The 13,214-nt window shown below is 49.9% G+C and overlaps 1 protein-coding gene across 1 annotated transcript; it reads left to right on the plus strand.

Moving 5' to 3' along the window:
- The first annotated feature begins 8,454 nt into the window (after positions 1-8,454).
- Positions 8,455-13,059, plus strand: Gchfr (GTP cyclohydrolase I feedback regulator). Its single transcript, XM_052181457.1, has 3 exons — positions 8,455-9,106; positions 10,508-10,602; positions 12,618-13,059. The coding sequence occupies exons 1-3, from the start codon at positions 9,071-9,073 to the stop codon at positions 12,739-12,741; spliced, it is 255 nt and encodes an 84-aa protein (XP_052037417.1). The 5' UTR covers positions 8,455-9,070; the 3' UTR covers positions 12,742-13,059.
- The last annotated feature ends 155 nt before the right edge of the window (positions 13,060-13,214 follow it).

Consider the following 13,214-nt stretch of genomic DNA (forward strand, 5'->3'; position numbering starts at 1 on the left):
TTGAGACCAGATCTCAAGTTGCCAAAGTTAGCTTTGAATTCACTCTGCAGCACAGGCAGACCTTGATCATGTGATCCTTCTGAATCCCCGCTCTGCCAACAGCTAGGTTTACAGCTCTTTGCCATAAAGCTTTGGCCTCTCTGGCCTTCTGCTTTGGCCTTCCAAATTCTGAGATTACAGTTTTGTCTGGCTCCAAATGTATTAATATATGAATATATATGTGTGTATGTATTCATATATATGAACAAATATATATGAATATATATATACATATATACATATATAACCTCACCATGTAAAGGTAGACACGGGTTTGGGAGGACTGACCTAGATAATTCCACTGTCTTTTTTTTTTTTTCAAAGCTTATTTAATGTATGCATACACTGTAACTGGCTTTGACACACCAGAGGAGGGCATCAGAACCCATTACATGGTTGTGGTGAGCCACCAAGTGGTTGCTGGGTATTGAACTCAGGATCTCTGGATGAGCAGTCAGTGCTCTTAACTGCTGAGCCATCTCTCCAGCCCTCCACTGTCTCCCCCCCGCCCCTTGGTTTGTTTGAGGTTGTTTTTTTTTTTTTTTTCTGTTTTTGTTTTGGGGTTTGTTTGTTGAGATGGCGTTTTTCTCTATGGCACTGGTTACCTTGGAATTCTTTGTAGACCAGGAGGGCCTTGAACTCACAGAGATGCACCTGTCTCTGTCTCTCACCTTTAAAATGTTATTAAACATTTTGGAACAAAGTGGTATTGGTGCCTGCCTTTAATTTCAGCACCTGGGAGGCAGAGGCAGAAGGATCTCTGAGTTTGAGGCCATCCTGATTTATAGACTGAGTTTCAGGACAGCCAGGGCTACACAGAGAGGTCCTGTCTCAACCCTGCACCCCCACCCCAGCCCCACAATCGTACTGTGGCTGCAGGAACAGTAGATACGGTGAAGTGGGTAAAGTGTTCGCTATACATACAAAGCATGACAATGTATGTTAAATACCAGAATCCATGTAAAAGCTGGACATGGTCTGTAATCCCTGCTCTTCGACCAGCAGAAGGACTGTGGACACAGGACACTCTCCAGAGCAGCAGCAGAGACCCAGGCTCCAGCAAGACAGAAAGCAAGAATACAACACTAGGGCTCTTTCCTGACCTCCATACTCACAGGTTTTGGACATAGAACTAAGAACTAATATTTTAGTTAGCATAGAGAATAATGGGGTTCATTGTGAAATTTTTGTTGTTTTTGTTTGTTATTTTCAAGACATGGTTTCTCTGTGTGGCCGTGGCTGTCCTGCAACTCACTCTGTAGACCAGGCTGGCCTCAAACTCAGAAATCCACCTGCCTCTCGGTCTGGTATGGATTTTTCGCCACAGGAGCAGCAACTGTTGGACACCCACCGCACAGAATGGCTGTGTGGAGAAGGTGGGGAGGTCCAGCCTCCCTATGGCCCTGACTGTATCACCAAATAACCTGATAGCATCTCCAAGCCAGAACAAGCAGAAGTATGGATGTTGCAGACCCAGTTGCATCAGGACCTTTCAGATAAAGTCTGGAACTCTAATGATTGGGGGGGGGGGGAGATAGCATCAGGAAAGCAAGGCAGACTGAAGACAGCAGAAAACTGTGAGTGTTTGGAAAACAGGGTTGCAGTACAAACTGTGCTCAAAGCAAAATCTTATGAATGTGGTACACACGGGAGGGATTTGATTTGATTTGATGTATAATACAGATTTCACGAGTAATTTTGATGGGAGAAATCCTAGTGGTTTCCATGTACATGGGCAATCATTCCTTCATTCCAAATGTGAGGAAACTCTTATTAGAATAAAATATAGAGAAAGGAAACTGGAAGAAAAATTGACATCTATAAACAATAAATGAACGAAAATGGACACAGTAAATGTGCATATTTATAGGGCACAAGGTAACGGAAGAGTATTTCAAAAACAAAAACGGCGCCGGGTGGTGGCGGCGGATGACTGTAATCCCAGCACTCTGGGAGGAAGAGGCAGGCGGATTTCTGAGTTCGAGGCCAGCCTGGTCTACAGAGTGAGTTCCAGAACAGCCAGGGCTACACAGAGAAACCCTGTCTCGAAAAAACAAAAAACAAAAACGGGGGCCTGTGAGACCATTGGGTAAGTGAGGGTGCTGTCTGCTGGACGAACGCCTCAGTTCACCCAAGTTTGATTCCTGGAAACCGCACAGCAGAAAGAGAACTGATTCCTGAAGGTTGTCTCAAAACTTGTCCTCAGAGCTCTACCTGTGGGCCAGGATTGGGCATGGTGTCTCATACCTGTAATCCCAAGACAAAGCAGTGGAAGCAACCCAAGTTTGAGGCCAGCCTGGCCTACATAAAACCCTGTCTCAAAAAGACGAAGGTCGAGACAGAGGGGAGGAGGGGAGCAGAGTAGGCTCGGAAAGCTAGATTCAGCTGCAGCACCACCCCCCTGCCCCGCCCCACCCCCAGCCCCGCCCCACTGCAGAAGCAGTCTGCAAAAGCTGACTGGAAGAAGGAGACGGGAGGCCAGACAGGCAGCCCAGGCAGGGAATTCATTTCCTCCTTGATATTAAAGATGTTATCTGGCAGGAGTAAGGCTGCCTGTGGGCTATTCAGACAGAGCTCTATGCTAAGGTGCATCAGCAGGCCAGTTTTGTAAATGTAATAAAGCAAGCCCCTGCACCATCCTAGGTCTCCTCCTTCCCAGCCCACCACAGCCAGCTGAGAGAGGTAGACAAAACATCTGCCTCATCCAGCTGCCTCTGCCAAAAGAGGTGACACCATCGTGCCTTGCAATGGTAGCCTTACCTGGTATATAACTTTTAAGGTTTTTAACACACACACACACAAACACACACACGCACACACATACACACAAACACAATGTCCTGGGGTTGGGGAGATGGATTAGTTAAGTGTCTAGCATGCAAGCATGAGGACCTGAGGAACCCGCGTAAACCCTGGACCTGGAGCTAGTGGGCAGGATGCAGCCTGAAAGCAGGTCCCGGACCCAGAGGCCAGCCAGTCTACTTGAATGAATGAGCTGCAGCCTCAGTCGGTGTAAGGACTGGAAAGGTAGCCAGCCCATGGTTGCATGACTTGCAATAAATGAAGTGAGTTTGGATGCCAGAGCATTCTGCTGAAACTAGGTAGATCCCAAGCACACCTGTAACTCCAGCTCTGAGTGGGCGGTTGAGCAATCAAGAACCTCAGGTCGAGGTTGTCCCCTGCCTTAAAGGAATAAGAGAGTGACAGGGAAAATCAGAGTCCTCTCGGACCTCTGTGTATGCACACAGCCATATACTAGCACACATACACACACACACACAAACACTAGACACTGGATTTGGAAACCTGAGGCAGAAGGATTGCTCAGAGTTCAAAGCCAGCCTGATTACATAATGAACTCCAGGTCTTCCTAGGCTATATAAAGTATATAAAGTGAGACTCTGCCTGAAAGGAACAAAAGAGCATTTGTGAGTCCCTATTACACACAATCTCCCTCCCCTATTCTCTTTCTCTTTCCCTCCCTTCACCCCCCTCCTCATTTCCTGGGTGTCTCAGAGGTAAGGGCTCCATGCACAGTGCACTTCCCCCGTCTGCTCTGTTTCACTTGACCACACATTTCGTGGAAATAAAAGGAACCCCACTTTGGAAGCAACGCTGAAGAACCCTGTCAAGTCCGATGTGCTGACCGGCACATCTCAGCACTAAAGGCTGAGTCAGGAAGATTGCAAGTTCTAGGATATCTTAGGCTACCTAGGTGGACTTCCTGTATGGAGAAACAGGAGAGAGGGGGAGGAAAATGGATAGAGGGAGGGAAGAACAGAAGGAGGGGGAAATGGAGGGAAGGAAAGAGAAATGGGGAAGGATAAAGTGAGGGGATGTAGAAGCTTTCAAAATGAAGTCAGGTTGCCACTGAAGACTCAGGACTCAGGCACGTCTCAGGCGTCCTTCTGCCTAAGAACCTGAAGGGAGGGTGGGAGGCAACTGCAGGTCTCTGGAACAGCACATAATTACAGTGAGCCTGGAGACTCGAGATGCTTATCAGGATGCTGCCCGACTCTTGCCTCAGAGACAGTTCCACGGGTTCACAGCCCTCTGTTCTGTGGGTCACACGGTCCATGTCCAACAACCTCTGTTCCTTCTCAGCTTCAGAAGTTGATTCTCTTCACCTCTTTATTTTTTATAGTTATTTATGTATATGTGTATATGTCTGATTTATCATTTATGTGTACATATGTGTGTGTGTGTGTGTGTGTGTGTCTGTGGTCAGGGGCATCCCTTAAAGCTGGAGTTAAAGCTGCCTGGTGTGTGTGAGTTGAACTCAGGTCCTCTTCAAGAATGCTACATAATCAAAATCGCTGAGCTATCTCTCCAGCCTCCTGTTTTTATTTTATGACAGGGACTTTGTAGTGGAGGCTGGCCCTCAACTCAAGGTGGTCCACTTGCCTCAGCCTCCCAAGTGCTTAGCTAAACAATTTAGTTATGGCTAGAGTTTGCCTGAGTATCCCTCAATGCCTAGGTGTCAATGTCTGGGTCTGGAGGGTGGCATTACTGGGAAATGATGAAGCCTAGAGGATGTGGGGCCTGGGGGGAGGTCTTTGGTGGGGGTGTAGGGGGGTGGGGATGGGGGATGAGGGTGGGGAGTGGGGGGGAGGGGACAGACCCCTTGTGGAGAGCAGGAGGCCCAGCCCCAGTCTGTATGTGGTGGTCTCACCCTGAATCTGTACTTCACATTTTCTCATCCAGGCTAGAAACCAGAAAGCACCTGTGCTCCTCCTCCTGTCTGTGCCCTCCTTGAAGGTGGGATACAGGCTTTGTGGAGCCATCTTGATATTTATGATTGCGCAGAAATGAGTCATGCTCCCCACTACTGAGATGTTTTGTTTTTGTTTTCTGAAACAGTCTTTCCATGTAGCCCAGGTTGGCCTCAATTCCCAATCCTCCATTTTTTCACCTCTTGCATGCTGGACCATTTCACTTTATAAGTTAAGTGTCTCCAGTGGTTCACAGCAGTGACATGAAGCTGACTAATATACTGATCTTGGAATGAGGTAAGAACTTGTTCTCACTGTAAGTGTCGCTTTCCATCCTTGTTTTGGGACACTCACTCAGAGCCTATCTAAACCTATGTCTCCCAAATTGCAGTTTCCAAGACCCTGACATAAGGGTCTTTCATGTTTGTACTTTCTAAGCTCAAATTAATAATTTTCTCTGTTTCAAATCACAAAATAATATTTAGTTTTATATACCTGGGGACTTGGTGTGAGTTCTGGTTTTGCTGTAGCTAGGCTCTGTCCATGTGCAAACTGTCCTCCAAGGCTCCCAGCCAAGCTTCACGCAGACCTGACTCTGGTTAGCTTTTCAGATGGGATGGGGACCCAGGCAGCCCTCAAACTCCTCTTGATGCCTCAGCATGGGATGTTGGGGATTGGTTCTAATGCTTTGATTGGAAATCTGTATGTCCAAATGCTGATGGTCCTTGTCCCCAATTTGTTTTTGATTAATCAATAAAAGATACCAGTTAAAAAATTAAATTAGCCGGGTGGTGGTGGCGCACGCCTGTAATCCCAGCACTCTGGGAGGCAGAGGCAGGCAGATTTCTGAGTTCAAGGCCAGCCTGGTCTACAGAGTGAGTTCCAGGACAGCCAGGGCTATACAGAGAAACCCTGTCTTGAAAAAAACAAATCCAACCCCTCCCAAAAAAAAGTTAAATTAAATTTTAAAAAAAGCTGGCGATAGTGACGCACACCTTTAATCCCTTGGGAGGCAGAGGCAGGTGGATTTCTGAGTTTGAGGCCTGGTCTACAGAGTGAGTTCTAGGACAGCCAGTGCTATACAGAGAAATCATGTCTCAAAAAAAAAAAAACAAAAACAAAAACAAAAAACAAAAAACAAAATAAAACAAAACAAAAAAAAAGATACCAGGGGCCAATGTCTGGGAAAAGGGAAACAGGGTAGAACCCTTTGATTTGTGCAGGCTAGGACTCGGACTCGGGAGAGAAGAACAGACAGAAAATTGTCACGATGAGGTGGGAGATGGATCAGATCTATAGCTGCAGGAGAGACTGCCAACGAGCCAAGTAAGAACTCAGATAAATGGCCACTGGCCACTCTCCTGATTGGGCCTGGGGTAGCAAGGGGAGGATTAGAACTGCCTAGCTTGGTGTGTGTGTGTGTGTGTGTGTGTGTGTGTGTGTGTGTGATTAGTGGATCCAAAGAGTTCCTGGGTGGGTGACTGGAAGCATGCAACCCACCAGGAGCCAAAGCAGGACTGAGCTGACAGGTGTCCATCACCCCAGCCTGGTTTATTTAGGAAAGGTTTGATTTTGTCACAAGCGGTGAAATTTGATTGTGACAGTCCCAATTTTGATCTCAATAGACGTGTTCTCAGCAGATAGACAGTCACAACCACCAGCACTTCACCCACACCTGGCTTTTAGAGTCTTTTCTTTCTCTTCATTTTCTGTGGGGAGAAAAGTCCTTTAGGTTTTGTTTTTTAATTATTTATTTTAGGTATGTGATTACACTGTAGTTGACTTCAGACACACAAGAAGAAGGCATTGGATCCCATTACAGATGGTTGTTAGCCACCATGTGGTTGCTAGGAATTGAACTCAGATCTCTGGAAGAGCAGTCAGTGACCTTAACCACTGAGCCTTCTCTTCAGCCCCTAAGGTTTATTTTCTGTGTGTATGTGAGTGAGCAGGTACCTGTAGAGGCCAGAAGAGGGCACTGGCTCCCCTGGAGCAGGAGTTGGAGGCAGTGGTGAGCCAGGATGTGGAGTCATCCTGGGAACTGAACAAGGGCTCCCTGGAAGAGCAGCAAGTGTTCTTAACTTCTGAGCCATCTCTCCAGCTCCATGGGCCAGGGGACCTTTTTTAAGACATTTCCCACTTTAACACAGACTGGCCTTCAACTTGAAGCAACCCCATCTCCTGAGTACTAATAATAGAGATCACACACACACCATAGAATCTCACTTTGGTTGGTCTTTGACTTCCAAGTTCAAGTGATTCTCCTGCCTCAGTCTCTGATGTCTGGAGCCACAGCCATGTATCACAAAACTGGAAACTTTTCACAAATTCTACGTTTCTTCTTTTCTTTCCTATCTGTAGGGCAGTGTCTGGTGGTATAAAGATGAGGTTCGCAGGCTGAGGGTGAGGTGCTTGCTCAGCCTGAGAACCTGAGTTTGAGCCCTGGGACCCATGCAGTGCAGAGAGAGCCAACTCCTGAAAAACTGCCTTAGCCCTTCCGGACTGAGCCACAGGCCGGGCGTGGTGGCACACGCCTGTAATCCCAGCACTCAGGAGGCAGAGGCAGGCGGATTTCTGAGTTCCAGGCCAGCCTGGTCTACAGAGTGAGTTCCAGGACAGCCAGGGCTACACAGAGAAACCCTGTCTCGAAAAAACCAAATTAAAAAAAAAAAGAAAAGAAAAGAAAAGAAAAAAAGAACTGAGCCACGGATGGCGGGTCTAGGAACACACAGAGGAGACACAAGACAATCGCTACCTTTCCAGAACTCCTGAGGGTCTTGGGAATCCGGTTCTATGCTGATTAGTCACCACCTGCTAGACAGCTCTGGAGTGCCCAGTCACACCAGTTACCCATGTGGTCTCCCCTCCTGGTTCTTTTTGTTATGGGGCAGGGTGAGGGTTTGGGTTTTGTTTTTGTTGTTGTTGTTTGGTTGCTTGGTTGGTTGGTTGGTTTTGGTTTTGGTTTTTTGAGACAGGGTTTCTCTGTATAGCCCTGGCTGTCCTGGATCTGACTCTGTAGACCAGGCTGGTCTAGAACTCAGAAATACGCCTCTGTCTGCCTCTCTGTCTGTCTCTGTCTGTCTCTGTCTTTGTCTCTCTCCTAGTTACTTTCCTGTTGCTGAGTTAAATACTCAAACAAAAACCACCACCACCACCACCTCCAACAACAACAACAACAAATCCAGCAACCCCGGGGAGGAAGGGTTTATTTTATTCTAGCTCACAGTTCCAGCTTCCAGTGGAGCCGGGGATCAAACTCTCTGCACCATGGGATCGACGGAGCAGCCTCAGTAGGAGTCCTTTATAGGTTCCATGAGGAGGCTTTTAGTTTCACCATCCCAGTCCTGGGGTTAAGTCTGGAGCCTCAGCTTTTGCCCTCTACCACTGAATTACAGCCCATCCCTTCCTGCCCCTTTAACGAGCTCTTTGTTAAACATAGATGTTCTTATCCCTCTCGCTAAATTGTTGGGGTGCGAGAGCCGGTACCGGACAGGAAGAGGATCATATAAATAAATCAGACCAGTTAGGTAAGAAGTTCAGGTTTCCAGACCAGGGGCGGGGCGTGGTCCAGGGTGTTTTGTTCTTCTTTGCTTTTTAGGGAACCAATCAGAACGTGTCGATTGAAGAATGTTGAACTGTCAACTTCTAGATGAGGGCGTGAACCAGCTAGCTGTGAACTCGCCGCCCTCCCCCGGGTATCAGGCTCGGGATCGACGTTTCTGTGCCTCAGGTGTTACCCTGTGATCTGCGTGTGCTCCCGAGGCTCTCCGCAGGTGGAACGGGTTCCGCGCCCTTACAGCCAGCGGACTGGCACCCAGATGATACATAGACTTCATTTGCAAAGCCATAGGCATGCAAGGACCCGCAGCCACACTTGAAAATGACAGAACCCGGGACACAGGACAGCGCAGACCCTGACACTCGCGTCTAGCCTAGCCTCGTGCACTTAAGTTCTCAAGGGACGCGTCCTGGTGAGGACACGCAGTCCCCGCTTCCCTTTGGTCCCCAGCACAGTTTTCGTTCTACTCCGTTGTAGGGACAGGCGGGAACCGGCCTGTCTTTGTTTTCCGCCGGACTTTGGAGCCTGAGCGTGGAGGTGTTGCAGGAAGAGGGCAAAGGGGCGACAGGCACCCTGGACGCCATGGCCACATCTGCTAGTGGAGTCCGCGCGGACACGCCTGCTTCCAGGTCTCTGGGGCGGCGGGACCGCGGCGTGTGCTCCTGATTGGCCCGCGCAGTGTCCTCGGCCGCCAAGCGCCGCCCGCGGACAGAGCAGGGAGTAACGGGACTGTGGTCGCGGGCAGCCCCAGCCACGCACCATGCCCTATCTGCTCATCAGCACTCAGATCCGTATGGTGAGTACCTGGAGTGGGTGAGTGCAACAGCCACTCTGAGGGACTTACCTGATGGCCCCTCAACCGGCCTACCACGCCCCTGTGGCGCGGACACCCGGCAGGGTCAGGCGGCTGGGTGGGTGGGGAGTTCCGCGGGGACACCCACGACCCGCTTCACAAGCGCTGCAGCCAGGGTCCGCACGAAGACAAAAGCCACGCATGCTTAGCTCGGGCTAGAGGTGGAGAGGGCAGCTGGAGGCCTGGGAAAGCACCGGGTGGGAGTCTAGGTGAAGTTTCCTCAGCTGGGGGCGTGGGAGGGAGGTGGTACTGGCTGCTTTGTAAGTCCCTTCAAATTCCCTTTCAAAGGATACCTGATGTCCCCCTCCCACAGCTGAACAGCAGTTGCACACTGCCATCTTCTACTGACACCCAGAAGTGGGTACAAATCTAGCTCCCAGGGGATAGCAGGGAGCAAGCAGAGACAGGAGCATCACAAAACAGGAGAGGTCTGGGCAATGCCCAGAGGGCGGCGAAAACCTCTACAGTCGCTGACGGCTGCACTTTCACCCGTCTTCCACCTCAAATAATTTTTTTTTTTAATTCTTTCCAAGTTTTGTGTATGTGTGTGACAGGGTCTCTTGTAGCACAGGCTGGCCTCAAGTTTGTTATGTATTGGAGGTTAGCCTTGCTTCCCAATTGCTGGGATTACAGGCATGTCTCACCTGCCTTGGTTCTCTTAAATTCTAGAGTTTTTGTTGTTGTCTGTCTGTCTGCCTGCCTGCCTGCCTGTCTGTCTGTCTGTCTGTTCTGGGGAAAGTTCGAGACAGGATTTTTCTTTGTAGGCCCATCTGCCCTGGAACTCTGAGGACCAGGCTGGCCTCGAACTCCAGACATCCACCTGCCTCTGTCTCCCGAATGCTGGGATAAAGGGTGTGCACCATCAGGGCCCAGCTGAGACTTGCCACACTGTACTCATGTGCTCATCAACAGACGAGCATTGTGCTGTTTCTACCTTTAGGCTGTTATGAGTAGCTCTGCTAGGAACATATTATGTTTTCCTTGTTGGTTTGTTTTTTATTTTGGTGTCAGTTGTAACTTGGGAATTTTACCCGCCAGTGTACAAAATTTCATGTGAACACGTTTTCCTGCATTCTCCAGGTGATGCCAGTACACAGGAACCTGGCTGGTGGCACCTGGCATGAAAGCACTATAGACAGGCAGTGCTTAGAAAGAAACAGGCAGCCTTTTTGGAAGTCAGGGAGGACCCACTGTGCTCCCCTCACAGTTGTGCTCCTCCTCCACTGACCTTCAGTACCACTCTCCCCCTTACCTGTGACTTCCCCAGGGCCAGTGGGGAGGGGAGGAGAACTGTGCCCATCTGCCTGACACCCAGCTAAGCAGCTACTGCGGCCTACCTTGCAGGAGGTGGGCCCCACCATGGTGGGTGATGAACACTCAGACCCGGAACTGATGCAGCACCTGGGAGCCTCCAAGAGAAGTGTCCTGGGAAACAACTTGTAAGTAGTGGCGCCTTTCCACACCTTCTCTTCTCCCTGGCAGGGCCTTGCTCTGCTTTCCCTTCACACAGCACCAAGCCCAGAGGCAGTGGCTCCTGAGGGCTTGTTCTCACCCTCAGTCCCTCAAGGGCCCCACTTTACCAAAGAGTCTCCCACAAGCACCCAGCCTTTCTCACCAGCAGCTCACCCCCAGTGGGAGCCTGGGACAGCCTGGCCCAGGAGTGTGGGGCTCGGACATGAACTGCTCTTGCCCTGTCATCCCAGCTCAAAACCCGATCCCATCAACAAAGCCAAGCTTCACCCTGAAAGGCAACAGCCCAGCCCCCAAAACAGCAGGAGCCCTGGGCCCTCTGTTGAGTTCCTGGCTGCCTCTCCCTGGTGGCCTCTTCCCTCAGGCTCCTTCGCGTCATCTCTGTGTCTAAACTGCTTCCCTTTCTACTTCCTCACCCTCTGTCTTAGTGCTCTCTGCTGTGAAGGGACGCCATGATCAAGGCAGCTGTCTTAGTGTCCTTTCTATCGCTGTGAAGGGACACCATGACCAAGCAGAGTTAGAGGGTTAGTCCATGGCAGTCAGGGTGGGGGGAATGGCAGCAGGCAGACAGGTGCTGGGGCAGGAGCTGAGGGCTCTATATCCTGATCTGCAGGCAGCAGGAGAGAGGGAGGGAGGGAGGGAGAGGAGGGGAGAGAGAGAGAGAGAGAGAGAGAGAGAGAGAGAGAGAGAGAGAGAGAGAGAGAGCCTGGCACCCTGCTTTTGAAACCCCAAAGCCCACACCAAGTGACTTACTTCCTCCAAGGTCACACCTCCCAATCCTTCTAATCCAGTTCTCAACCTTCCTGATGCTAAGACCCTTTAATATAGTTCCTCAAGTTGTGATGACCCCAACCATAAGATCATTTTGTTGCTACTTCATAATTGTAATTTTACTACTGTCATGAATCATAATGTAGATATCTGATATGCAGAATATCTGATATGAGACTCCAGTGAAAAGGTCATTTGATACCCCCCAAGGGGTCATGACCTACGGGTCTAATTCTTCTCAAATGCTTCCACTCTCTAGTAACTAAGCATTCAAATACATGACCTATGGGGCTATTTTCATTGGAGTCATCAAACAACTTAAGCAAGTACTTAATTGGGGGCTTGCATTGAGTGAACCCATAACCAAAATGGCAGGGAACAGGCAGGCAGGCCTAGTACCGGGTCAGCAGCTGAGGGCTTACATCTAATCTACACGCAGAATGCAGACACTGGGCCTGCAGTGGCCTTTCAAGAATTAAAAACCCACCCCCAGTGACACAGCTCCCCCAACAAGGCCACACTTTCTTATCCTTCCTAAATAGAGACCAAGTATTCAAAAATATGAGCTGGTAGGGCTATTCTCGTTCAAACCACCACACCCTCTACTACTGGGGGAGAAGCACCTAGTGGGTTCAGGGATCCTGAGAACTGTCAGAGACCCCAGTGCAAGAAGGGAGGAGAGAAGACAAACAGATCCCCCAGCCCCTTGGTCAAGGCATGGAGGAGCCACTCCTACCTCTTATCATTCAACATTTGCTTCAGATGCCTGGACTTGGGCCTCTTGTCCACCTCATGTTCTTCACCAATCAAGGGAAATCAAACTTTGTCCGTGACAGCAAATGGCGCATGGGTCCAGGTGCTATCTATCAGGTGCTAACATGATTTGCAGCTCCAAGATTGCAAGGCAGCCAGAGAGGGCCACAGAGGGCAGCCTACTCGGAGGTAGACCAACACAGCAGCTGCAAGGCTACCCCGGGAACTGCTACTCATGGTAGGCAGAGCTAAACCAGCCTGTTGTCACATGTGTCGACAGGAAGAGTAATAATATTTTCATCAGACTGTTGAAAGCAAACAAGAAGCGTGTAGCAAGGAACAGAACAGAGATTGCGCACTTCTCCTGCCCCCAGGCAGACAGGCCTGGCACTGTAGACACTGGCTCTGTATGGGTGCTTGTGCCGTATTACCTCGTGACACGCTCCTGGTCTCTTTACAGTTACGAATACTACGTCAACGACCCTCCTCGCATAGTCCTGGACAAGCTGGAATGCAGGGGCTTCCGCGTGTTAAGCATGACGGGGGTGGGCCAGACACTGGTGTGGTGTCTGCACAAGGAGTGACCTGCTGGAGCTGACGGGTGTCCAGGGACTGCCATGTGCCCTGCCCACGTTCTTGCACCACTGTCTGCCCTGCCTCACTCTTTCCAAATTGTCAGCTCCCTTGCCCAAGGCTGGTGGGCTGTGAGCAGCCTCGGGAGCCTTGCTCCAGTTGGTTGGGCACAGCGGGCCTTGCCCCGGTGCTTTCAGCTTCCCCCAGCTAGGCCTGACCCATCCGGCTCTCGCTGTAGGCCACATGCTGAAGGCAAGCTACCCCGAGGACAGTCCCTGGACCCTACACAGCTAATCCAAGCCAATAAAGGGCTCTCACAGTGGTCGTTCCTCGGTTCTGTTGGGCAGTTTTGTTTTTTTATTTTAGACACTCCAAAGGAGGGAGTCAGCTCTCATTATGGATGGTTCTGAGCCACCATGTGATTGCTGGGATCTGAACTCAGGACCTTCGGAAGAACAATCAGTGTTCTTAACCACTGGGCCAT

This window comes from Apodemus sylvaticus, chromosome 5 (genome assembly GCF_947179515.1).
Source record: "Apodemus sylvaticus chromosome 5, mApoSyl1.1, whole genome shotgun sequence".
Lineage (NCBI taxonomy): Eukaryota > Metazoa > Chordata > Mammalia > Rodentia > Muridae > Apodemus > Apodemus sylvaticus.